Below are 24,539 nucleotides of genomic sequence, written 5' to 3' on the forward strand. Positions count from 1 at the left end.
CTTTCTTTTCTGTTTCCAGCCTACAGACACTTAGATTCCAACCATTTAGATTGGTTAACATTTTGTCATAATATTATTAAAAGCACATTTGGAAATTAATAAAGTTCAGTTTAAGATACTGTTTTTTATTACTACAAGTAATTAATTAATACATCATGGATCTCTTAGGTGTTCCTTTTGTTAGATGATGAGAATACAAGGGTAGTATAGGGACCAGGATGCAGGGCTGTGTGTGAACAGCCATTTGCTGCACAGACTTAGCAATTTCCTGTGCTTTGTGTGTTTATCTTAAGCGTATTCCATGAAGGAACAAAATTACATTGAAGAAATATTATTATCTTGTGTTTCTATTCATGCAAGCTAACTTCTCTCTTGAAATTGATATGTCTTCAAGCTCCACACAATTAAGATTAAAATAATGACTCCACTTTACTATTAATAAATGCAAACACTATGCAAAATAGAACTGCTATATGAATATATTATATCTATTGACATTATTTATGGCTTGTCTTGACAGAACTATTTTTAATGTTTTGATTTATAAAAAGTAAGACTATATAGGCTTTAGTAATATCTTAGTTTCATTTAGAAAACTATAGGTGTGTATCATCTTAGATGTAATAACTCTGTGTTTTGTTAGAGATAAAGACTTAATTTATTTGACTTTATCTTATCAGTAGATATTTTATATTCCTAGGTATTGTTATACCTATAATATATCTGAAGGTTATTATTATAAGAAAAAAAAGCTTTTAGATGAGTTTTCAGTTTTCTTATACATGAGTAGAAGTTATGTCCTTTTGCTGTGTTGATATCCTTATTGGCTGTTTCTGTGAGGATGCATAAAGAATGTAGTTTAACTTGAACCGACTTTGAAGTACTTGATATCTGAGAACCCTAATAAAACCCATTAGGAAAATTCTGTTTATTTAGAGCCTGAAAGAGCTCCCCTTTTATTAATCCAGTTCAAACCTGAGAGACTAGAACAGATTGTCCTATCTCAAATTCTGTCCTGAGCTCCTTAAGGTTTGCAGATTATGAAAGTTTCAGCCTACCCCTGCCCTTCCTAGTATCACCCATGGGGAGATTTTGTTTCTAACTAAATCATGATCATTTTAGAGAAACTCCTGTGTGTGTTTGTGTCTGTGACTACCTCCTTTGGATGTCTCCTCCTCCCATGACACTCTCAGCATCTTCAGAGAATAAGGACCACAGCCTGCTTTCATTCATGCAATCCTGTGCTTAAAATAGTATCTTCCTTAGGAAATAGTTTTCTCAGGTTTTGCCAGTCTTCATAACCACTTATAGGGAGTTCTATGTGCCTGTAATTTTGTGTGCCTATGTGTGTAATTTTGTCACATTTACTTTCCTAAATATAATTCCATTGGCTTTTTGTCTATTCTTTGGAACTTCTTTGGAACTTCTGGGCAGAAGTTCCTCTAATTTCTATTCAGAGATAACCTGAAATAATAGATTCAAGGCAAAGTAATTCCCATCCTCTGTGCCCCCTCTCTCCCCCATCTCCCCCTCTTCCTCTCCCCCCTCTCCCCCCTCTTCCCCCTCTCCCCCTTCCCCCCTCTCCTCTCTCCCCCCTCTCCTCTCTCCCCCATCTCCCTTCTCCCACCTCTCTCCTTTCTCTCTGTCTCCTTCCCTCTCTCTCTCCTCTTTCTCTTTTCTCCTTTTTCTCTCACATTCTCCTCTACTGTCTCTATATCCCTCTGTTTTCCATTTCTCTCTCCCTGCCCTCTCAGATGAGAAATATTAACTGACTTTCAAACTGATCTTCAATATTTTTTTCAGTTTTTTCTTCCAATCTGTTTTGTAGAAATTAGTTTTTCAAGCCTCTTAAACCTCAAGATCTTAGAACTCCTGTGCCTTTATATATTTCTACTTACTAATTTTTAATTAAAATATAATTATAGAACTTATCTACTTCCTTTCCACCCTTCCCTAGACACAGGCAGCAAATGACTGCTCAGGAAGGGGGAGTTAGCCTCTCCCAGGAATACGGCTCCTAATTGGTACCCAGTACAAAGAAGTCAGTCCTGAAATTATGAACACTCAGGTCACACTTAACAGACAAGGCAGACTATATTTATATATGTATGCATATATATTTTATTAACAATAATAAAGAAGGAAAGTCCTTTGTGGTTTTAGTCCTAAAGTGACTTCTTGCTTGACCATGTTTTTCACACATAATTACACCAGAAGGAGCAAGGTACAACTTCTGAGCACAGGTGTTTGCATTGTGTTCGTGAACATTTGTGACTATAGTAAATAGGACCCACAAATACTACCAATGCACAGAAGAATTAAATTCTTTTTTCAAGGATGGCAAGTTATTAAAAATACTTCCTCCACTCCTAGAAATGGGGCCTTCTAAATTTGTCTGAGGCTCATTTATATCCCGTTGCTTTAGGTAGAGGAGAGCAAAGATGGTCATGCCTGCGAGTTTTTCATACTTATGCTTGAAAATGATACATTCCAGTTCTTGTAATAACAACGTAATTACTATTTTAATTCAAGCTAAGCAGTATTGTCTAACAGTGAAAATAGGAAGTAAGTGTAGATTTGGTGAGAAGAGGATAGTTTTTGGTGCAGCAGTTAAATTTAATAAAAACAGAATGTGAGCACTGATTTGAGGATTAGATAGAGGAGCACATACTGCAAATGTGAGAATAATCACAGGGCGGTGCTCTCTGCTGCTGCATTACACGTCCACCCTGGCCACACTCGCGAGGCATTCTCAAACAAAATTGAAGCCAGTCAGTGCCATACTCTAGCCCCTCCATTCAGTGTAACACAGTGGGTAACTGCAGAGAAACTTGCATTACAGATGCTTCTCTAATATTCTGGTTTAATTGAGCTTAGTTCTTGATGAAATTAATGTGACCTAGAATAAATGAATAAGATTTTATCACTAGTAATTGTATAGCTGATAATTTACTTGAAGAGTTTTGTCTTCTTTTGTATATATTTAATTGAAGTGAAGTTGGCATCATTTTTACTCATTGCTTTAAAAATGATTTTAAGGAAATCTTTGGGAGGTTTTTTTTTTTAGATACTTTTTAAAAATGTGTTTCATTATAATGGTTGTCTTTCTTTTTAGCAGGTATTTTGGAGATCAAAGATGGGTAGAAAAGACTCTTCCAGTACAAAACTTCCTGTTGATCAGTACAGAAAGCAAATAGGTAAGCAATGAGCTTCTGCAGACAGAAGCTAAAACCAGGCGGTGTCGGTTAAAGACTCCATTTCCTAGAATGTACATGACTCACGTGTTCTCCCAAGAAGAAAGGAGTACCTTACAGGGCTTTAGGCGGAAGGCAAACATAAAACCGCTTCCTAGCAAAGGATATACTTCATGTGTTTGCTCTTTCAAGTGCTGTGGGAGTTTTATCAATTGAACATAAGCAAAATGAATATTGTTATTTTATAAATAGATGCTGTTTTACAGGACTTTACATATTATCATCTCATAATTTATCCCTTTATAGTCACCTAAATATTTACTTCTTTTGCCTCACGACGACACTGGTTTGTATTTTCAGAATACTTCATTAAAATTGCTAAATAAAGTATAAATGTCAATTCACATGTAGAACTGTGTTTAGAAAGAAAAGGAACTTCCCAGGAGTCATGAGTAAAGACTTACTAGAGACAAGATGCAAGGCTTTGTCAACTAAGGTTCCAAGCATACCCTCAGAGAGTAGGCAGAGCCCTTGGGGAATATGGCTATCTAGAGAGAATGTAGCACAACTAGGGAGAGCTGGAAGCAGCTTGCCCCTGAACACATGCTTGTGTTCTATGAGCACACAAACTATTTGCTCACAGAATGCTCATGCACTAGTCAGTGCACAAGGAAAAGCCTGAGATTTTAGAGAATTTGTAGCCGAGGAACAAATTATTTTTTTTAAGTGTAATAAAGTAGAAATCGGAAGTTAAACAAGCACTTCCTCTGATCAACACAACACTCTCTTCCTCTTCTCTATACCTTTGCCCATTCATATTTAAACAAAATTCAATGAAGCATTAGAACCTCTTTAAGTAATTGTAAAATAAAAAAGTGTCAATGGATTCAGATAAAATAAGTGAAATAACTGTTAAAAATTAATACACATTTTATAATACTCCCAAAACATGCACTACATAAATTTAAATAATTACAAAAACATACAAATTAAAAAACAAAAATAAGAATGCATAGGCCAATGAATAAATTTTTGTATTTTGTATTAGCCATATAAAATGTATATCTATTTATATATGCACACATACACATATCAATGTTATGTGGCTATTGCAAATCCAATTAAAGTATCAATTATTCCCCATTATTGCCTCTTTTGTATAAGATAAACCCACCTAAATCTACTCATCAATTTTCTGTTTAACATGACACAATATTATTAAATGTAGCCATGTTAGAGCTCTAGATGCCACAGCTTTGCACTTTTTGATTTGCATGTCCCCATTTCTGTCCTTCAGCTTGCTAAGAACCGAAGAGATCCATCTCTTCTTTTTTGAATCCTTTTCCTTTTGAGATTATACTGTAATTACTTCATTTCTTTCCTTTTGCTCCTCCCCAATTCCCTATTTCTCCCATTGCTCTAAGTTCAAAGCCTCCTTTTTTTTCATTTATAGTTGTTGTATACATATTACTTCTTAACTCAGTTGCCTCATGTTATCAGGCTGTGGGCTCTAGAATTAAGTAAGATTCTTTGGCAGAGGACAACTTGATAGGCCTCTATTCCATTTCAGATATTGTATTTGTTGATGAAACTTCATGGACGGGACCTCCACTCTCCGCTAGCTAGCATTCTAGTCTCTGAGCTATCCCCAAAATTGTCAGACAAGCTATACCACAACATTATAGGGCACGTCTTACCTGCAGATCCAAACACTTTCACATTCTTACCACAAATTAATTCCAAAGGCACCAAAACAAAGGATCAGATTCATCACAGCTATAACCCTTCTCCTGGTACCAATTTTCAGTTAGTTTCTATGATCACTGCTGGGACAAAATATCTGACAAATGCAACTTAAGAAAGGAGAGGTCCACCTTGCATGGTTCACAGGCTGTAGTCTAATATGTGAGAGAGGGTATATTGAAAGGGCTGAGAAGCAGTTGATCACATTGTTCCCACAGGCAGAAGCAAAGAGATGTGAACACTGCTCAAGTCTCCTCTTATTCAGGCAAAAAGCCCAGCCAATGGTTTGTGGACTCACAGTTCATTATAGGTATCCTCTCTTCAGCTAAACATTGTTGGAAATATCTTCACAGACAAACACAGAGGTATAATTTCATAGTACTTCCAAATCTAGGTGAGTTGGCAGTTTAAATTAATCTCAACAGCTGAAATTTGCTCAGTGTGAATGATATTTTGAGTGTAGTGTCAAATTTCATTCACCGTCTACTAATTTGTAGATGATCTGCACAACTGTTTTCTTATGAATATGAGATATTAATTTTGGGGTTTTTTTTGGTTTTTTTTTTGAGACAGGGTTTTTCTCTGTAGCCCTGGCTGGCCTGGAACTCACTTTGTAGACCAGGCTGGCCTCGAACTCAGAGATCTACCTGCCTCTGCCTCGAGATATTAATTTTTGCTTTGTATTGTCTTTGTTTAGCCTCAGAATATAAGTTAACTATCTTGGAGATGACGTGTTCTTTCTAATATATTTTGAAAGAGTTTATGAAGAAGGTTCTTTTCTAAATGTCTGGTAGAATTCATCTGTATAGGCATCTGGTACTAGGATGCCTTTCGTCAGGAAATTTCTGATCACTGATTCAATATCTTTATTTGTTTTTTGTCTCTTTAGGTTTTCTATTTATATTTGATTCCTTCTTGGTTCCACGACCTAAAAAAATGTTTCTAGGAATATACCCATATTTATATAAATACTTCCATTTCTTCTAGTTAATCAGTTTGTTGGCATACAATTTCCATGATAGCCTATTACAGTCTTTTATGTTTTAGTTTATACCCCCCCTCCTCATTTTGCTATTTGTTCACTTTCCTAAATCTAGAAGATTCCTACTCTCTTTTGTTAATGTTTTTCCTATTGCATTTTGGTCCATATATCATCTATCTAGTATTTATTATTCCCTTCATTCTACTAACTTTGCACTTAATTTATACTTACATAATTTTTGAGATACTTCGGGTTGTTTAGTTAAAATGATTCTTTTAATGCAGGTAGTTATTAGTTCAAACATCACTCCATACTATATCAGCCCCTTTGTAACTTTAACAAAACTAAGTTAAAGCCAGTAGTATGTGAAGAAGAAATGTTCAGGAGGCTACCCACTGGCTGGCATGTCACATGTGCCACCTTGATGCTTCTTAACATGCCATCAGGTGTGACGTTGAACCCAAGAGAAAGCCCAAGTCAGTCAGCTCAGTCTCTTTCTGCTCTTACAGTTGCCAGCCCTGTTATGTCCCATCCTGATGATCTGTATGACTCTAATTATTAGCAACATTTGGGCTGTGAATTACATTTCAGCAGGAATTTTGAAAAAGACATTCAAACTGTGGCACCTACTTTTGCTGCACACAATTAATTTGTTAATTTTCATGTCCCAAAATTGGTGATTATTTAAGTCAGTTATTTGCTTTCACATCATATTTGTGAATTTTCCCATGTGACTTGCTGATGTATAATTCCATTGTAAGCAGAAAAGATATGTTGACTGAGTTTAGTTTCCTTATGTTTGGTAAAATTTGTTGTTCCCTAGCATGTGATACATCCTGGAAAATGGAAGCATGCCCTCAAAACTGTGTAATCTTCTACTACAGAATTGGATAGTCTCTGTTCATCTATGAGATGTATTCTCTAAGTTAACTATTTCCATCTCAATGATCTATCCATAAAAAGCTGCATATTGTCAATAAATTATTTCTATTTATAGTGATCTTTTGAGTTTCATGATTTGTTTGTCTACCATTCTTTCCTCTATCTAGCTTTATTTATATCTATATCTATCTACTATATCTAACTATCCACTATATTTAACTATCTCCTATCTGTCTATCTATCTATCTATCTATCTATCTATCTATCTATCTATCTATCACATACATACAGATTTATGCATGCATATATATGTATGGTTTTATATGTACATACTTTAAGTTTAGTGCATACAAAGTATATCTTTTTAATCCACATGTTTCAAAGGTGATGGAGTCAACAAGTCAGAATGGAAAAATTGTCTCTGACCTTAACATATATTGGGTTTGTTTATTGTCACCCATTTTGTGAATAAACAGCATTGTGCAGGCTTTGTACTGCATTAGGGACTATAAGAAATGGAGAGGTGTTTTGAGGTCTGCATTTTAGCTGCATGCTAACAGCATTTGTAGACAGCATCTGAGTTTTCCTGGATATGAGCATCTACTGAAGGTCCTGGATCCATCCTCTGAAGACAAAGGAACATTTATAACTACTATATCCCTTTATTGAATTAACTTATGTATAATAACATTGTTACATTTTTAGCACAGATTTTATAGTTTGTTTTGGTCAGATGTAAGCCTAGTTATTTCTGTGCTTCCTAGCTGGCTAGCTGGCTCTGGTGTTCTCTCTCTTTCTGTCTCTCTCTGTGTGTGTCTCTCTGTGTCTCTCTACTCTGTCTCTCTCCCTCTTTCACTCTCCCCCCTCTCCTCTCACTCTTCAATATCTTTTCTGTTTCTGTAATGACACAGCCTATGTATCATTAAATCTAAAGTGATTCCCATCTTGAATGAATTTAATTGTGTCTTTTAAAATTCTGCTCAGCTATTTGTTTCTTTATTGGTACATTTAATCTGTTTACATTTAAAATAATTGTCAATAGAACATGAATTACTTTTGCCATTTTGTTGGTTTCTAATTTTTAAGTTTTTTCCTCCCGTGCTGTTTCTTTGCAATTTGATGATTCTTTAATGCTATAAAGTCTATATCTTTTCTGTATCTACTATTGATGTTGTTTCTAATTGCTCAAAAGCTTAGAGACATAATAGTCCAGCTAAGGCTGGTAACAACTGAAATTGCATACAAAGCTGGAAAGACTGTTTTCTGTATTATCAGGTTTTGCTAGATACTTTGTTCTGTGTAGTCAGTCTTGCTAACATCTTCTCTGCTGTTAAAAGAAAACTACTATCATACATTTAGATACAACACTGTTCATCTAATTATGATTTTAATATCTCTTATTATGTTTTACATATATATATATATATATATTGAAATTCCATTGTTTGAGAAAGAAAATTTAATTGCCCTAAAATAATGATATATTTTTATAAAACATTTCTATCCATTTTATTGCTTAATATGTCCAAATTAATACTTATTTTTGTTTCCCCATTTCTTTTTAGTGACTTAAAAGTATTTAAAAAGTTTTTTATTTGTTTATTTTCTGAGCCTTTTTGTACTTTAAAGTAGTATTCATAACTCCCTTCTAGCTTTTGTCTAATTCTCAATTATGTTTCTCATTCTTTTTTTAACCTGGATTTTGAAATTTTGATTTATATATATGTGTATATATATATATATATACACACACATATATAAAAATCAATATATATATACACATATATATACATATATATCTCAAAATGTTTACTTGCATAAACACATTTAATGTATTTCTGTAAATGGAGGTTTATTTTCCAGCTTAAATTTACATTGATTTAAAGTTAATGTTCTTTATTAGTTTGCTCCCTGTTCTACAGCTGTGTAATATTTGGACTACATTTTTTCTTTTATAAGTATTTAATTTCTTTCTTTTTACTTTTCTTTCTTCCTTTCTCTCTCTTTCTCTCTCTCTCTCTCTCTTTCTTTCTTTCTTTCTTGGGATTTTTATTTATTCTGTGTGTTTTTTTCTGTCACATTAGATTTACTGAAATGTAATGTTTATCGAGTTTTAAAATCATATTGAGTATTCTTATTTCTCATATGTTTGTATCTATTAAATTTTAATATTCTTAAAGCAGATGATCTTATTATTTGCATCTATACTGATGTTTACAGAAGGAACTTAATAAAGACTTGCTTATATATCTTCAATTTCTTACTTTTAGATTATAATTAAAATGTTTCCTCCTTCTTTTTCTCCCTGCCACCCGCTTCTCTCCCTCATTGCTGTTTTTCAAATTTATAATCTTTTTCATTAATTGTCATTACATGCACATATGTATATGTGTATGCATATAAATTTCTAAAAGTAACCTGCTCAGTCTAGGTTATGTTACTTGTATGTATGTTTTTAGTTCTGAGCATTATTATTGGAAGAGAAGTTGGTGAAGAAGACAGTGTCTTCTGCCTTCAGCACTTTTCTGTTACCTGCAGTGTTGTGTGAAGGACTGGGGTATCATGGGCTTTCAGGTTCCACTTTGGCATGTCTAATATTGGTGCCCCTGTCTGCTTAAACATTCTTAACTTAGAAACTTGCTAAAAGATATAGTTGATATAGTTACGGAACTTTTCTAGAATGTTTTATTTTCTCATGCTTAGTCATTTTTGTTTTATTTTCTTTTAGTACCATAAATCTTAGTGCTTATTTATTTGTATGATGTTAGTAGATGATGTGGCCTTTGCAATCTATGATAGCTGTCAGTATGTTCTGCCCACCACTGGAAATTGTTGTAATTCTCTCTATAATACCATGAATCTAAATATTTTGGCTTGAGTTTACATGTTTATGGCTTAGTTTACTGGGTTGCTTGCTATAATCCAGATGTCTGTGTAATTTAAAAAAAAATTCAAATTTTACTATTATATTACCTTTATCTTTTAGGAAGCACATGGTATCATTTTATGTGACCGACAACAGCTAAATTTGTATATTTTCATAGATCAATGTTTCTACTTGCTTCTTATTATGTAGTAATTTCACTAACTTGATTATTATTCTAAGTATACATTTTTAGGAGTATTTCTAAGTTGGTTTATCTTTAAGACATCAAAATGCAAATTGTTTGCTGATGTAGCCACTAGAGTTTTCTGTAGATACTCTGCAAAAGACTGTTGTGTTTTGGTTTTGTAATGAAATTTCTGTAGCTATATGGTGCATGTAATACAGTAAAAATCATATTCCAGCTCGTACCGCAGTTTGGAAATTATATGACAAATTGTCTTGGTCTTATATTTACTTGTGGTAGTATAAGAAAAGATTATAAAATATTTTTTACTTTTGAATAAGAGAGGAGGTATTTGAAGCAGTTGAAAATTATTCTAAAATGTTGAAGGCAAGATAAGTCTTTACTGTTGATTAGCAAATATTATTTGTCAGTGCTCTTGGCAAATAACTGCAAATAACTCATCTTCCAATAATTCATCTGAGTAATTAAATTTAGATTGCAAATTTTTCTTTTCAAATGTTTTGACTGTTATCTCCCTTCTTTTCTATTGTATCTTAATTGGTGTGGTCTATATAAATGGACAATAAATTATATATCTTTGTTATAGAGATCAGACAGCAAATAGAGCTTGGTATTCATCCCAGACAGAATTATGATGGAATGTATTTGAAAGATTAAAGCACTGAATTTACTTTTTTTTCTAATTAAAGGCAATTAAAGATTTGCAGACACAAATAAAAGACAATGAATTGAGGAATAAGTGTAGAAGCAGGTCCATTTGCAGGTGAAAGGCTGCGCCTTTGAAGCAGAACCAGCTGCACTCTCATCGCAAGAATAACAGTTTAGGAAGCTTTTCTGCATGGGCCTGTTTGATAGCATAATGGAGTTATAAGCAGCTTATGCAGCATTCAGAAAAGACAGAGCATTAATGCTGAAAGCAGTGGAGGCTGAGAAGAAGTAGCGCTGCCTCGTGATGATAGTGAGCATGGCCAGTGTGTGGAGCTGAGAGAAGAGCTGTGTGCTCCTGGAAAAATGACCAATTATAAAACAGTAACCAGATAGTCACATGAGCCTGAGCAACTATCTCACAAAGATGTGAATAGGGTAGAGCCAACAGCAATTGTCTGGTTTTTGTTTGTTTTTTATTAAACTAAGGAAATTCCTACTTAAGGCCTCGTAATATTAAGACATCTGCTACTTTAAATAAGAAGTAATTGCTTATATAGAGATGATATATTGATTTAGAGCCTCATATAAGTTACTGCATCCTTTGCTAAGACAATGAGATATGGGGAATGAATATTGAAAACTAGTTTGGTCCTAAAATGTGTGATTTTTACTGAAAACATTCTATGAATATGTTTTCAATATATATGTGTGATGTTAATTTAAATATTTGTTTCTTTTATGGAAAATGCTTGTTTTTAAACATATTTAATTTTACTGAATATATAAAACATATTTTTAGTAATTTTATTAATTTTTGACAATATCATGCAATATATTCTGATCACATGTACCTCCTTACCTCCTCTGAGATCTGCATTCTCCTTCCTTTTCTCCCTACCTATCCAACTTCCAGGTTTCTCTCTGTATCCACCATTCCGTCATCTCTGTACATTGACCAGTTGGGAGTTTTTATATTAATTGTCATCTACTACAAAAAGAAGCCTCTCTGATGACTGTTGACAGATATGCTGATCTATGGGTATATCCGTTTAACAGAATAATAGTATTGGCTTCATTCCAAATGCCTATAACCTAATTATTCATAGGTTCTTGGCTCCACTAACCATGCCAGATATGGCTTCTATCTAAAAGAACTGGTATTAGGTTCATTCAGAAAATTATTGGTGACTTCCATAACATTTATGCCACTATTCCATCAGTGGGTATATCTTTAAATATAAATAATGAAATTAAGACATTTGTAGAATGGAGCTGAAGATTATGTTAGCAGAATAAGTAACCTATACCCCAAAATGGGAAAATTTATGCTAACACATATATCAGTATGATTATCTTCATTGTCTTCAATTAACAGTTTATGTTTTCCCCTGTATATAACTTAAATAACTGTCTTGGAAATACTTGGGACATTTATTTGCATTTATTTACTGTTATAGGTGCTTGGAATTGAATCCAAGGCCTCATGGATGCTAAAAACATATGTAGTCACTATGTTATTCTATCCACTCCTATTGCTTTATTGGCATACCCAGAATCAAATGCAAGCTAAATACTGTACATTAAAAAAAAATCTAGGTTATCTAGTTTAGATAACTAAATACATGTACTCTTAATACAAGGGACTTCTGTGTATTACAGTTTTTCAGCCATTATGGGTAAAGGCTTCTGTCTTAATGCCATAGGAGTATCAATTTCGTATATATGTGAAGATCACATCTGAACTATAGCATTAGGGATGGGAAATCAGGAGGATTGTTGCCATGATTTCAAGAACAGCATGGTCTACTTAAGAAGAAAGACACTGTCATAAAATAAAATGTTCAAGTGTTTAAAGGTTCTTGTCCTTAATAGAAAAATATAGCCTGAGTTGGAAGACCTTAGATGAGGCTTTGTACATGTTGTCAATGCTAACTGCTTTGTGCAGTGTATGCTGTTGTGTGTCATGGACAGTAAGGTGAATAGGGACCTAATGTCAGATGTGCTGTTTGGAAATGTGCCAGCTGTATCGTTTTAATAACATCTACTGTAAATACACATTTAGATGTGTACATCCACCTCAGTGATAATCTAGAAGTTTGTTCTGTAAAAGATTACAGGTGGGAAAGTAACTTAACCAATGGTTTCATGGCACCTAAGCTGAAAGGTAAATTCTCACTGTTACATTGCCCCTGATACTGATCAGATGGGTGTTACAACAGAACATTATGTAAAATAATATACATGATTGATGAGTCATGTCGTCTGAAAGCATCATTCATACTTATTTTCTCTTTTTACCTTGGGATTGTTATAAATCATGTGGAAGGTGAATAGAAGTGTTGTCTTTCTGCTCATCTCTGAAATTTTCACATTTATTTTTAGATTTTCCTATGCTTGGTAACCCTGAGTGGAGAACTTTGTCGCCATGTTCATCATTCTGAACTGTCTATATTGCAGCAGGAATAATGACAAGAACTACTTGACTGAGGAGATGTGAAATCACAATGAACACTTGCCAAGTTTTTTTCCATCTCCTTTTTTTTCAGCAAAATTAAATGTTGCTAATTTAAAGTGGGTCAGAATCATGTTTTTCTGCAAATTATTTTTTCCTTGATTTAAATTTAGAACATTTGATATACATTTTTTTTTACAATTGACTCATTTCCAAGTCATTAAACCCCATCAACAAATAATAGTTATTAAGTTTCTGCTGTTAGATGCAAAGCGGGTGCATTGCAGCAGGGTGAGCCACACACTCGTCTTCCTGTAAGAACTAACACATGGCTCTGTAGCCAGAGAAGCACTTGTATGTGAGTAATGGACTCCACCGTAGAACTTCTCCTTCATTACTGTCCATTTACCTCACTCCTCTGCCATTTCTACTTCTAAAAATCTATATAAAGTTTAAAGGTGCTTTTGAATCATTAGCAGACACATTAAGCAGCAGATTTATCTCACATTAAATTTTTATGGTATACTTTAGTTTAGATCAACTGCTTTCAGATTCATTTGCATGTGAGGGGAATGAGGATATTTGGAGTGAGTCACAGCATCATTTAGATAAGGGAGATGCGCATGAGCTCTGGAAACGGACCAATGAGAGGAGAGGGGCTAAGTGGGTCTAGGCGAGCAGAGTGAGCTCAGAATCATGGGTTACAGCTTTTGGACTTAACATGATTCCCACTTATTTTCTTTAAGAGTGTTTTTAATAATACTTTTGTTGTAAAATCTATCCCTCCCACCCACCCAAAGCTGAGTAATGTTTCTTATTAGTAGGGTCACCAGATGGTATACCAAAACCAAAAATTGTATGACACTAACTCATTGTTGCTTGTTTCTTGGCTATGAAGTATGGTGAAGAAGATTGAGTGTCAATCTAAATGTCGCTGTTTTCTGCCATAGCTAGTCATGTCTAGGTGTGCTCTGGTGAAGGGAATGAAAATAAAGGATGTATTTTCTTGTAATGAATTTTGGTAATAGAAGGGCAATTGTTTATAGGTTCTACTTTTAGTCTCAGAAAAAAAAAAACAGCAAATATTTCTTAAACTAATCCTTTGAATATTGAAGATCCACAGTATAATAAATTTATCAGGAATTATTTTGAAATTTCTAAAACAAAGTTAACTTTACAAAATTATATGATAATATAATTATGTGTATATTATTTATCAGTGCTTTTATTTCCAAAAGGTGCACTTACTGTAAATATCTTAGTCTTTAAAAAATTAAAGTTGTAATTTTGCTTTGATATTCTTTGCACATCAAATCAAGATGTTTGTCTGCATCTTCCAAAATGAGTAAAAGGACATTGATTTGGAGTGACGTTTAAACTAATCTCAACTGTGAATAAGCGTGTAGTTCTCTGTCCATGTTTTACTTTATGCAAACATTCTTAGACATTTTATAGGTGACTGTGAATTTTACATTATACATAAACATAACTCACTGTCTGAAACTATTTTTTTCCAGGTAAACAGGATTATAAAAAAACCAAACCTATTTTACGAGCAACCAAATTAAAAGCAGAAGCAAAGAAAACAGCAATAGGCATAAAGGTATACTTCTGTTTCATAAATTTATAATTTGATGTGTGTATGCCTGTTCATTTTACACATTTTATACAACTGACTTAGTTGTGTAAAATTATTAGTTTTGAATTCTGGACATCTTAAGCTAGGAGAGATTTCAATATAGCATCAAAAATGAAGGGTTTGGAAATAATTTACTTACTTCAAAACATCTTTACCATCTTGACATTTTGAGGGCTCTCAAAAGGTATAGTTAAAGTATATAACATAAACAGTACATAGAAAATAAGTTATTCCTAAAGTTACTATTCTAGCTGTTATAATTATTGTTCAAACATCTCAGTCATGTCTGTGGGATTCATCAGATTCTTTAACTTTTAGTAAATTTCCCTACACCTTAGCTTATATTACTGTTGTAATATTGCTGTCTTTCTATTGTCTCTAGGACTCTGTATAATGAAATTCTAATGACATTCTCAAACTTGTCCTTTTGGCAAACCAGTGTTTATCTGCTTATGTGGGATAAATGCTACTGAGAATGATGTCAGCAGATCCTAGTTCACTGTGCTGACAAAGCCAAAGTCACTTTCACTATTATTCCCATCAAATGTTCACCAAGGATTTAGGATGAAGTAAGCTGGGCAGGAGAAGGCGTTTGGAACCAAAGCTACCAAGTGTGTAAAGTAAAAATGACCAATACAAATATTTTATTTAAAAATTAAACTGTTAAAAGGAGATTTGGGTTTTCATCTGGCAGATAAAAAATCAATTTTTCTAAGTTATAGCTTATAACAAATGCCACGGTATTACCAGCAAGCTGTAACAGCTGTTCAGCTGCCAGATGATCTATTTGGTTATCTTCCAGAACTTGCTATTATGATCATGAAGCACTGCCTTCCTCTTGCTTCTGATTGCTGATGTTGATCCAGCCTTACTGAGTGATGTGCTGTTTGCACAGCACAGTCTCCTCAGTTGCTGTTCTGATATAGGTTTTAATGATAAAATATTTTTTATTTAAAAGAAAAACTTCTTATTTTTTCAAATATACATGAAGTTGCATTCATTTGTAAAATACACTATGGTATGAATTTTTAAAAAGCAATGCTTAGCATTTATTTTCTGTTTGGTCCCATGGTGATTTGAATCTTATAGTAGGAACAATTTTAACATTGTCCCCAAAGGAAGCAGTTAATATTTGTTTTTTTGTTTCATAATATACTAGGCATTTTTAAAGGAAATGATAATGTAACAAAATATATTTCTAACATAGTTTAATGAATAGTTATATATTAAAATTTATGAAAGAATTCAGCCATTTATATATTTATATACCACATTTTTATACATATCCCTTATTTAGTTTGCTGTTATTCTTTTGGTTTGCTTAGAAGAAATTATTGTGTTCTGATTATAAGTTAAAGTCTAGTACACAGTACTATTAGCTAATTTGTGCTTTAAAAACTATGAAAAATGAATTTTTCTTATCTTTGTTTCACAATATAAAGTATGTACTGAAAGTATCTAATATAGATACATATTTTAATAATCTAACATATCATTCTGAGTGCTAAGTCTAGAGAATCAAAAACTATTATTTGCCTTGAATAAATATGTCTGAGGCCATTGCTGTGATAGGAAAAGTTTAAGAATCAGAACCATGAAGGTGTCTTGCATTTCAAATCTAGCATAGTGATTAGTTTGTCCTGTCAAACTTTGATTGCCTTGTCATTTTGGCATAGGATTTTAAATAACAGAGTTTCCTTCAGCAATTGTTTTTTAATGCTTTTTAATTTCCCTAGTGAGTGATTTTATCCATATTGATAATGTCAGAGAAGCAACCGAGGACTAATGAACATCAAACACGTTTGACTCTTACCCAGTTGATACGTGATGACCATAATGACATGTTACATTACTACTTTGCTACTTTTGAGTGAGTTATATCCACAGAAAAAATAAAGAGTTTCACAGAGTAGAAAAAGAACATCAATGGCTACCAAACTAAGCATATAATGAAAGGCCTGCGATCTCCCCCTTGTGACCCTCACCATTGCTGGGAGTGACCTGATTAAGCCTGAAAAGCTATGTTTGGAGATGGAGATTCTGAGTCACCTCACAGGTGTCCACAGAGCTGACGAGGACAGGGACAGCAAGAGAAAGCCTGGAGCTTGCCATGTCAAAGGCATCTGTGACTATTAAGTGGTTACAGACTTAAACTGTGTCTAGTTTAGATAAGAAGACTTCCCATGAATATTTGTCAGGGCCTTCCCTACTTCAGCTGACCTTGCATTGTGCAGCCATTGCAATTTGATACACAGTGCTCTTGGATTTGCTATGGAGTTAGTATTGTGGATATTCAGGACTGAAAGTCTTGAAATCATCACACACTTTTAAGATGCTTACTATCAAAGCCATATAGGTATTACTTGATCCAGTGTTTCTTAGAAATCTCTATAAGCTATTACAATGTTGTAGAATCTCTGGAAGGAGATGAATAAGACATGATTGTCTTGAAAAGAGTGTGCAGGATTCACCTCCATTGAATCACCATGTTACAAGTGTACTGAGCCTTGAGGTAGGAAGAGTTGGGAAGTGGGGCATTTACCTTGTAAAGTTTTTGGTGCCTTGTTGTAAATGTATGACTGAGTAATAGAAAACATTTTGGAGGAAAAGTAGTTTCAGCTTAATACATGAATGTGCCATATTAAGTAGAATTCACGTGTAATTTAAAAACCACTCTTACTTTTTATACTTCCTATACGTGACTCAGTATCTTAATTTAAGACATACAGAGGCTGAGCAGCACTGAAAGGGATTTCTATAGTCAATGTTCATACTTGGTTGTTTTTAAATAGAAGATTAATTTTTCCATCATTAAAATTAATTTTATATTTTTCTTTTACTAAAAATAATTTTTATATAGTATATTCTGATTATGGTTTCCCCTCCCACAAATCTTCTGAGCTCCTCCACACCTCCCTCCTGTCCAAACCCACACACTTTTGTCTCTTGCTAGTAGCCAAGTAATAATAATAACAATAATAATAATGAACAAACCAAACAAATTTTAATAGGGCCAAACTAATAAGGAGAAGAAAAATAGCCAAAGAAAAATCATGAGAAATAAACACATAAATGCGGAGACACATGTTGGTACATATCACTAAAATTCTTATAGAGTACACTTACCTGTGTTTCCAAAATGAAAAAGGAAACAAACCTTCGTTTGCTAATTTTAAAAGTCTATTAGAAAAACATAGTCATACAAAGGAGATAGGATAGAAAACTTAGCTTCTCCCCATAAATAAACTATTCAGTGTCAGGCAGATGCTGCCAGCATCCCTTTGGGATGAACAGCTTGAAATGTTGTTTGTTCTTTTTGTTATTTCGGGTTCAAATCTGAATAGCAGCCAAGACTTGTAAAGGGAGTCATATGCCGACAGGTGTCTAAGGTTATGGTCACAGCCTCCAGCATTCTCAAAGGTTAATTTTGAGATTTGATCATGGCATGGAATTTCAAAACAGTCACCCGCCATGGTTTGCGTCAGTGAAAATGCATTTTGGAGGAAACTGTGACATTGCCCACAGTGATCTTTAACTCATCTGCATGTCACAAACTGACCAGAGAGTGTTAAAGGATATGGGCCTTTCTATACATACTCTCTGCTTTCTGCAGTCAAGAGTCTTCTTAATACCTGTGAATATCCTGAGCTCATTTAATGAACAAATAGCAGGTTGCCTTAAGGAGAGTGGATGGAAAAGCAGTCATTAAGATTGATTACCAGTAAGATGAGAAATAAGGTCTTGAGTCAAGAATAAAAACATCATTCTTTCTTTGAGCTTATGTAAGCAATGGCTGCTGTTGATCAGTCCTGTTGTCCACTTTACAGAGCAGATGGGGTTGGTGGCTGTGACACTTGTTTATTACATCCTCTTAAAATTAGTAGCCATTCACCCAGATGGGCCTGGGAGCACAGCTGTGGACAGGAGAGGATCAATGAAACCTGTCTGATGCCTCTATGCCCTTTTGAGATGTCAAAGTGGTCCAGCTGTAACAATGAAAATTTCACTGTCATTTGACATTACAATGATGAATGATATTTTAAAAATCAAGTCACACAAAATTTGTTGACACAGGTTTTTTTTATTAATATTTATTTTCATAGTTTGGATATTTAAATAAATGTAATCAAGAAGCTGAAAATCTTTACATAATGTCTATTCATATTTTTATGTTCACTTGAAATTTCATGTTGAGTATACAGCCAATCTATTTTAATATTTTTAAAGTTTATTAGGTGGCACATGTTGAATTATTTATTTTACATTCACATGAAATGTAAAATATATTCATACAAATGCAAATGAATTGCTTCCCCATGAAACAAAGCAATATAAGCAGTGTGATACAAAGGTGGAAATCAGTAAGTATTCTAGAGCCTTCTGGGTCATGGACTGACTCTGTTCTTTCTTCCTGTGCAGTGAAAATAACATGCTAATAACGAGAAGGTTACTTTACAGCACACACACACACACTACTATTTTGAAGGAAATGTATTTTTATTGTATATTAAATTGTATCCATTATTTATTTAATACTAATGATTAATAAAATTAACATCAAAATACCAAAGGTAGCAAATAATCCCTGTCTTTTAAGCTAAAGTGAATCGCACTAGTTTATGTCTTAAGAGCTTAGTGTTCACTTTTGTTCCCCACTCTGTAATTTACAGATTTCAGGGTTCTAAAAAAGCAGAATGTTGGCACAAACCTACAATCCCTGAACTTGGGCTGCACTCTGAGGAAGGAAGAACAGGGGCTGGAGGGCACAGTCAGCCATTTACCAAGTTAGAGGTTAGCTTACCTTAAAAAATCAAAACAAAAAAGAAGGGTTTGGATGGGAGGAAGCAGAGAAAAAGAAAGACAAAGCTTAATAACAGTGAAAGCTTAATAAAGCAGTTGCTGAGTGTGGAAGTGAGCAGGAGGGATATAAGGACAGATGAGGGAAGGGGAGAGGGAAGAAAGATAGTCCATAATTCTATAATAATCTCAAAATAAGTGTGAATGATTATGCTTGTATAGCATCTATTTCTTAAAATCAATTATCATGGTCGTTTCTTCGCAATACACAATAGTGATAATTTGTAAAATATCTTCTGGTAAGTTACATCACTAATGAATAACATAATAGTTAAAATAACAGTTACATGTACTCATGTAACAACTGGACAATATAAGCACAAACTCCACTGATAGTACTTAAAATTTTGATGATAAAATTAAGAAAACATATTAAAACAATAAATTTAAACTTTACTCCTAGAAAAATCGTAATAGAAATGCCACACACACTTATGTGTTTGCTATTGCAGTACATCTTGTTGATGAAAAATAGATTACTGATTGATACGGATTGAGCTGACATTATCTATCCTACACCATGGAGTAAGTTGTATTGCTACTGTATGTGCTGAAGCCGACCTCTCTTCGTCAGCTCAAGTCTGCTGTGTTCTCTTCTCCAGGAAGTTGGCCTCATGCTTGCAGCTATCCTGGCCCTCCTACTGGCTTTCTATGCCTTCTTTTATCTCCGACTGTCCACGAATATTGACTCTGATCTGGACCTGGATGAAGATTAGCTAAACAACAATCAAAACAGGATAGGAAATAAGTCTGATAAGAGCATCTTTGGAGACAAACACATTGCCAATTTCCAAAACTAGAACAGTTAGAAAATGTGCTTCTTGCTACTGTCAGTTTGCAGAAATATCTTTGTGACTAGTGGCATAGGGCATCAAAAGAAGACCTTACCCAGCAATCTAGGACCATGTATACTACTTGATACTTTATAAATCTCTCTGCCCTGGCACATATCCTATTCATGGTACAGTTAAATAAGATGGTAATGTATTTTTTTCCAGATCTTGTTCCAGTGTACATGTATGACTCCATCGGTTACAAATCACTAAATCTATTATATCCTACGTATATTGTAAGAAAATACATATTGCCATTTGCAGAAGCATACTCAAAATCATATTGAGAATCCAAGAAGGAACAGAAAGCCATAAAAAATTGCTATTTAAAAGGAAGTGTGCTTTCTTTCCAGACATATTTCATGTCATTAGGGAGACTATCTGCACATACAGCCACAGTAATCTTTTCTTCCTTGCCAACTGTTAGTGCACATGTGCTGCGTCAGAAATGGCACCTGGATGACAGAAGCTCAAAGAGTCACATATGTCCCTAAAGTGGAGTTCCTCGTCTCCTGGGCTGCCTGAACTGATGTAAATAGAAAGTTCAGCGGATCTTGATTTTAATTAACTTATTAAACCATTAATATAAAGTTGGAATTCTATATTAATTATGTTGTTCTGGCTGCCTGCAGTATCAGTTTGCCCTCTTGTTAGGGAGCGGTGTAGCAATCTGCCATTTAATTGTGCAGGGTTTTTTACACTGCAGAATTAGCAGGAGTGTATGTACACAGAATTTTCTTGGTTTGTCTCTCACATTTGAGCATTACAAAGTTTTTTTTAATTGCATTTTGTCTCTTGTGAATTAATTATAACTCTGTAGAGAAAAATAAATAATAGAAAAATACATGTCACATGTTACTTTTATGTGTAGTATTTGTAAATATTTTATATGTGTTTTGTGGTTTAATGTAAAGACTATTCAATATTTTTATTAGTAATCAGAATTTTAACAAAATTGTACAGTACATGACCACACAAAGCTTAGAAAGTATATATAGTAAGTATATATATATATATATATGTATACGTATATATACTTATTAGCTCCTCTCTGATATAGAGATGCATAGAAAATGGCTATTTTGAAATAATTACAGGCTTTTAGAGTATACATTGACTTTATGAAATAATAAAAACAATTCTAATGTCATTTCAGCACTTGCCAAGGGATGGGGAACTCTAATAAATGCTGTAGGAGTAAATCAGGCTTTATAGCATAGTTTCTAAAAGAACAGATATTCTTTGGTGCTTTTGCAAAAAACCTCAGTATGTCAGTGTAGCATTTGTTCTGTAGAAATTTCTAAGTAGCATAATTTATTTCATCAGTGTGAAACAGCCAAAGGTTCCAATATCCTCACATATTATTTATGCCAAACATCTGAGGGCAAAATTTAGCCAGAGTTATTTGCTGGATTCTTCCTTTTGAACTCACAGACTCAAGAGAGGGAACACGAGCTCTTGCATACTCACCACAGAGGACCCATCCAAGTGGCATTTTTAGGAAAGGTTGCAGCATTTTATGCCATGTGGTATGTCTGTTCGCGAAGTGGGAGGCAAGGGACTATCCAAGCTGGCATTTTGGAACTGATGGGCCTTTTACTTTCCTGAGTGACATGCCACATGTCAAGAAATGCTGCTTTCTTCCAGCCTCATCACATTTACGTGAGCAATTTTCATTTCGTTATTTCCCTCCCATATGGTGTTAAAAACAGTCACATCCAATGAAGCATATTTCTGGTTTTCTGTTGTAACTGAAATGAGAGGACATGTAATAATTGCTTATCAGGACCTATCCAGGTGAGATAGTTCTGCAGGTTTCAGTGTTCCACATAGTCGTGTGTCTCCTGGAAATGTTTGACAAGTGGCTGTCCTGAGAGAAGCTCCACTATCCTGTTTTACTCATGAGATGTGCTCTGGGGAGAAACCGTTGTTTCTATGACAATAAATATCAGTTAAAATCCACTGTAATAATAAGCAAGTTTCACTACCTGAATTTATCCCTGTTCTGGGTCTGTTTGTTGAAGCTGGTTGATTTATGACATCCCCAGAGAACAAATCCCAGGCTAAAAGCTTTGATTTCAGCAAATAGCAGGTAAAGAGCGACAAGGATATTTTTTACACAATACTGTTTTCACAAATACAAATTTCATGAACTCACATTAACTGGAAGCAGCCAATCCACTAAACAGAAATACCATACTGAAAGTCTAGTTCGAGGCAGAAAGATATTAACTTCATGCTGTTTCAGGGGACCACATTTTTGATTAGTGGGTAGCATTTGTCATAAATGCGAGATTAGAGTCAAGTATAATGTTTAGACATGGCTACTCCTCCCATAATAGTACACACTGCCCAGAATGATCAAGACAAATATAGAAAAACATTATAATGATCTTTAAAGAACGTTGAAATCTGCTAACGTGCATTGTGGTATACATTTCCAACTAAGGGCACAGAGTTGTAGAGAGTTGTGAATGACATGAAAAGGTTACGATTTCACAGGCAAGTTTAGATAAAATCATTTAAATTTACTTGAGGAGAAATATTGTAAACATATAACATCATCTAATATTCTTTCTAAAAAAAAGGAAAAAGCCTATCTTAGTGCAACTATAAAGTAGTTGTTTTGCAGGTGCAAAATCTATCAAGAGTTTGTCTTTCAACTTCTCTATAAAGACTAATGGCACTTGTAACCCCAGTCAATGAGAGGGAGACCCTAAGAATATGGTGGTTTTTATTTTTGTCATTTCGGTTTGTGGTCCTCTGCTCTTGAATTGAAGTGCATGCAAGAATTTGGTTTAATTCATTTTACTTGACCCAGAGTGATTTTTCATTAAATGCTAAAAAGTTTAAATTTAATAAATAAATCTAAACACAATATAAGTCAACCCAGAATTTAGCACTTTTGGTTGTCTGGTGTATTGGAATATACAATATGTATAAACTCTATGTATAATATTTCTTGCAAATCTAAAGAACTGATACAAAGTCGATATGAAATAGGAACTGCGGTCTCTTTTAGGAGATCAGTGCATATTTATTTAAAAACATTCTTAGCATTTCACTTCAACTTACCATACATATTCACTTCAAATGAAAATAAAATTAAACTTTTATTACAATGTTTACGTGAATACTAAAGCACTCAGTTTTCTAGGCTCTAAAACTATACAGTCAATAATAATTCATCAGAGTGAATTGTACATTAGATAAGCTTCATAAATAAATGCTTAGAAATTAAACACGTTTCTATTTTAATGTACTATATCTGTAACATACTTCCAAGCCAGAGACTAGGAAGCTGATTCTTTATTCTCTCTCTAGCAACAGGGAGGCTTCTCTACACTTACCTGGGGCTTTTCAGGGGGCGGGGGCGGGGGCGGGGGCAGGGGCGGGGTGGGGGGACTTCCTACTTCTCTCCTAGCAGCGCTGCCTCTTCCTCTTAGCACTATACCAGTGTAGCCTGGATAGCAAGATGGTAGCTAGATGTTGTTCCACTGACACTGTATCTAGCATCATTACAACCCTCCATAAAAACAAAATTGTAGCAGATGAACCCAGCCCTCCAGAAACAGTCTCAGCATTTCCCTCAGCTGTAACTGCATAGGTAAGTACAAATGAGAGCTGGAGAGCTTTGTGCAGAAGTGCAGCACTGTGGACCAGTCCTAGTAGATCAGAGCATCACTTAAAACAATTGAACTGCAGCCCCCTTCTGCATAGTAACGCCTTGTTACACAATTTTTGTATCCTTAGCAACAGATATAGGATGCTTATTTCAAGAAAAATAAGTTACTTTGCACGCCAGAAGATTTTTGATGACAGTGCCCCCTCCTATTTTTCATTTTTAAAACAACAACCAAATTGGCGGGGAGGCAGCCAAATTTTGAGGTACCAGTGTTTCTCGAACAGATGTCGCACCATTATTTTTTAGCTAGTTTGGATGAATAAACATGTGAAACTGTGAAGTATTACATTTTAGATTTTTTCATTAAAAAAAGAGACAATCTGTTTACTGTCCTAATTGAGACAACAATCCTCGTGGTTGCCAGTTTTGGCAGTCATAACAATGAACTATAAATATTTGGACCAATCAAGTACATGGTGAGTATAAAGGCTATAGCATGTGTAAAGTTCTGTTGTCACGGGCAACCATCTTAGTATGTCTTATGCTTTTAACTTCAAATAAAATTGTTTGTGTGGAGCTAAACTTTCATGGTAAAGCTAAAAGAAGTGGATAG

At 34.3% G+C, this 24,539-nt stretch overlaps 1 protein-coding gene across 2 annotated transcripts in view; it reads left to right on the forward strand.

The window, feature by feature from the left end:
- Triqk (triple QxxK/R motif containing) overlaps positions 1-23,489 on the forward strand; it is a 61,486-nt gene extending 37,997 nt beyond the window's left edge. Inside the window, exons 3-5 of one of the 2 annotated variants that reach the window (XM_021161347.2) lie at positions 3,119-3,197; positions 14,490-14,575; positions 20,071-23,489. In XM_021161347.2, the coding sequence (XP_021017006.1) occupies positions 3,137-3,197; positions 14,490-14,575; positions 20,071-20,184 (261 nt within the window). In that variant the 5' untranslated portion in view covers positions 3,119-3,136 and the 3' untranslated portion in view covers positions 20,185-23,489. Of the gene's footprint in view, positions 1-3,115; positions 3,198-14,489; positions 14,576-20,070 lie in introns of both variants that reach the window. The other variant, XM_021161346.2, reaches the window with a different exon arrangement.
- Positions 23,490-24,539: the final 1,050 nt, after the last annotated feature.

This window comes from Mus caroli, chromosome 4, assembly GCF_900094665.2.
Source record: "Mus caroli chromosome 4, CAROLI_EIJ_v1.1, whole genome shotgun sequence".
In the NCBI taxonomy this organism is placed as follows: domain Eukaryota; kingdom Metazoa; phylum Chordata; class Mammalia; order Rodentia; family Muridae; genus Mus; species Mus caroli.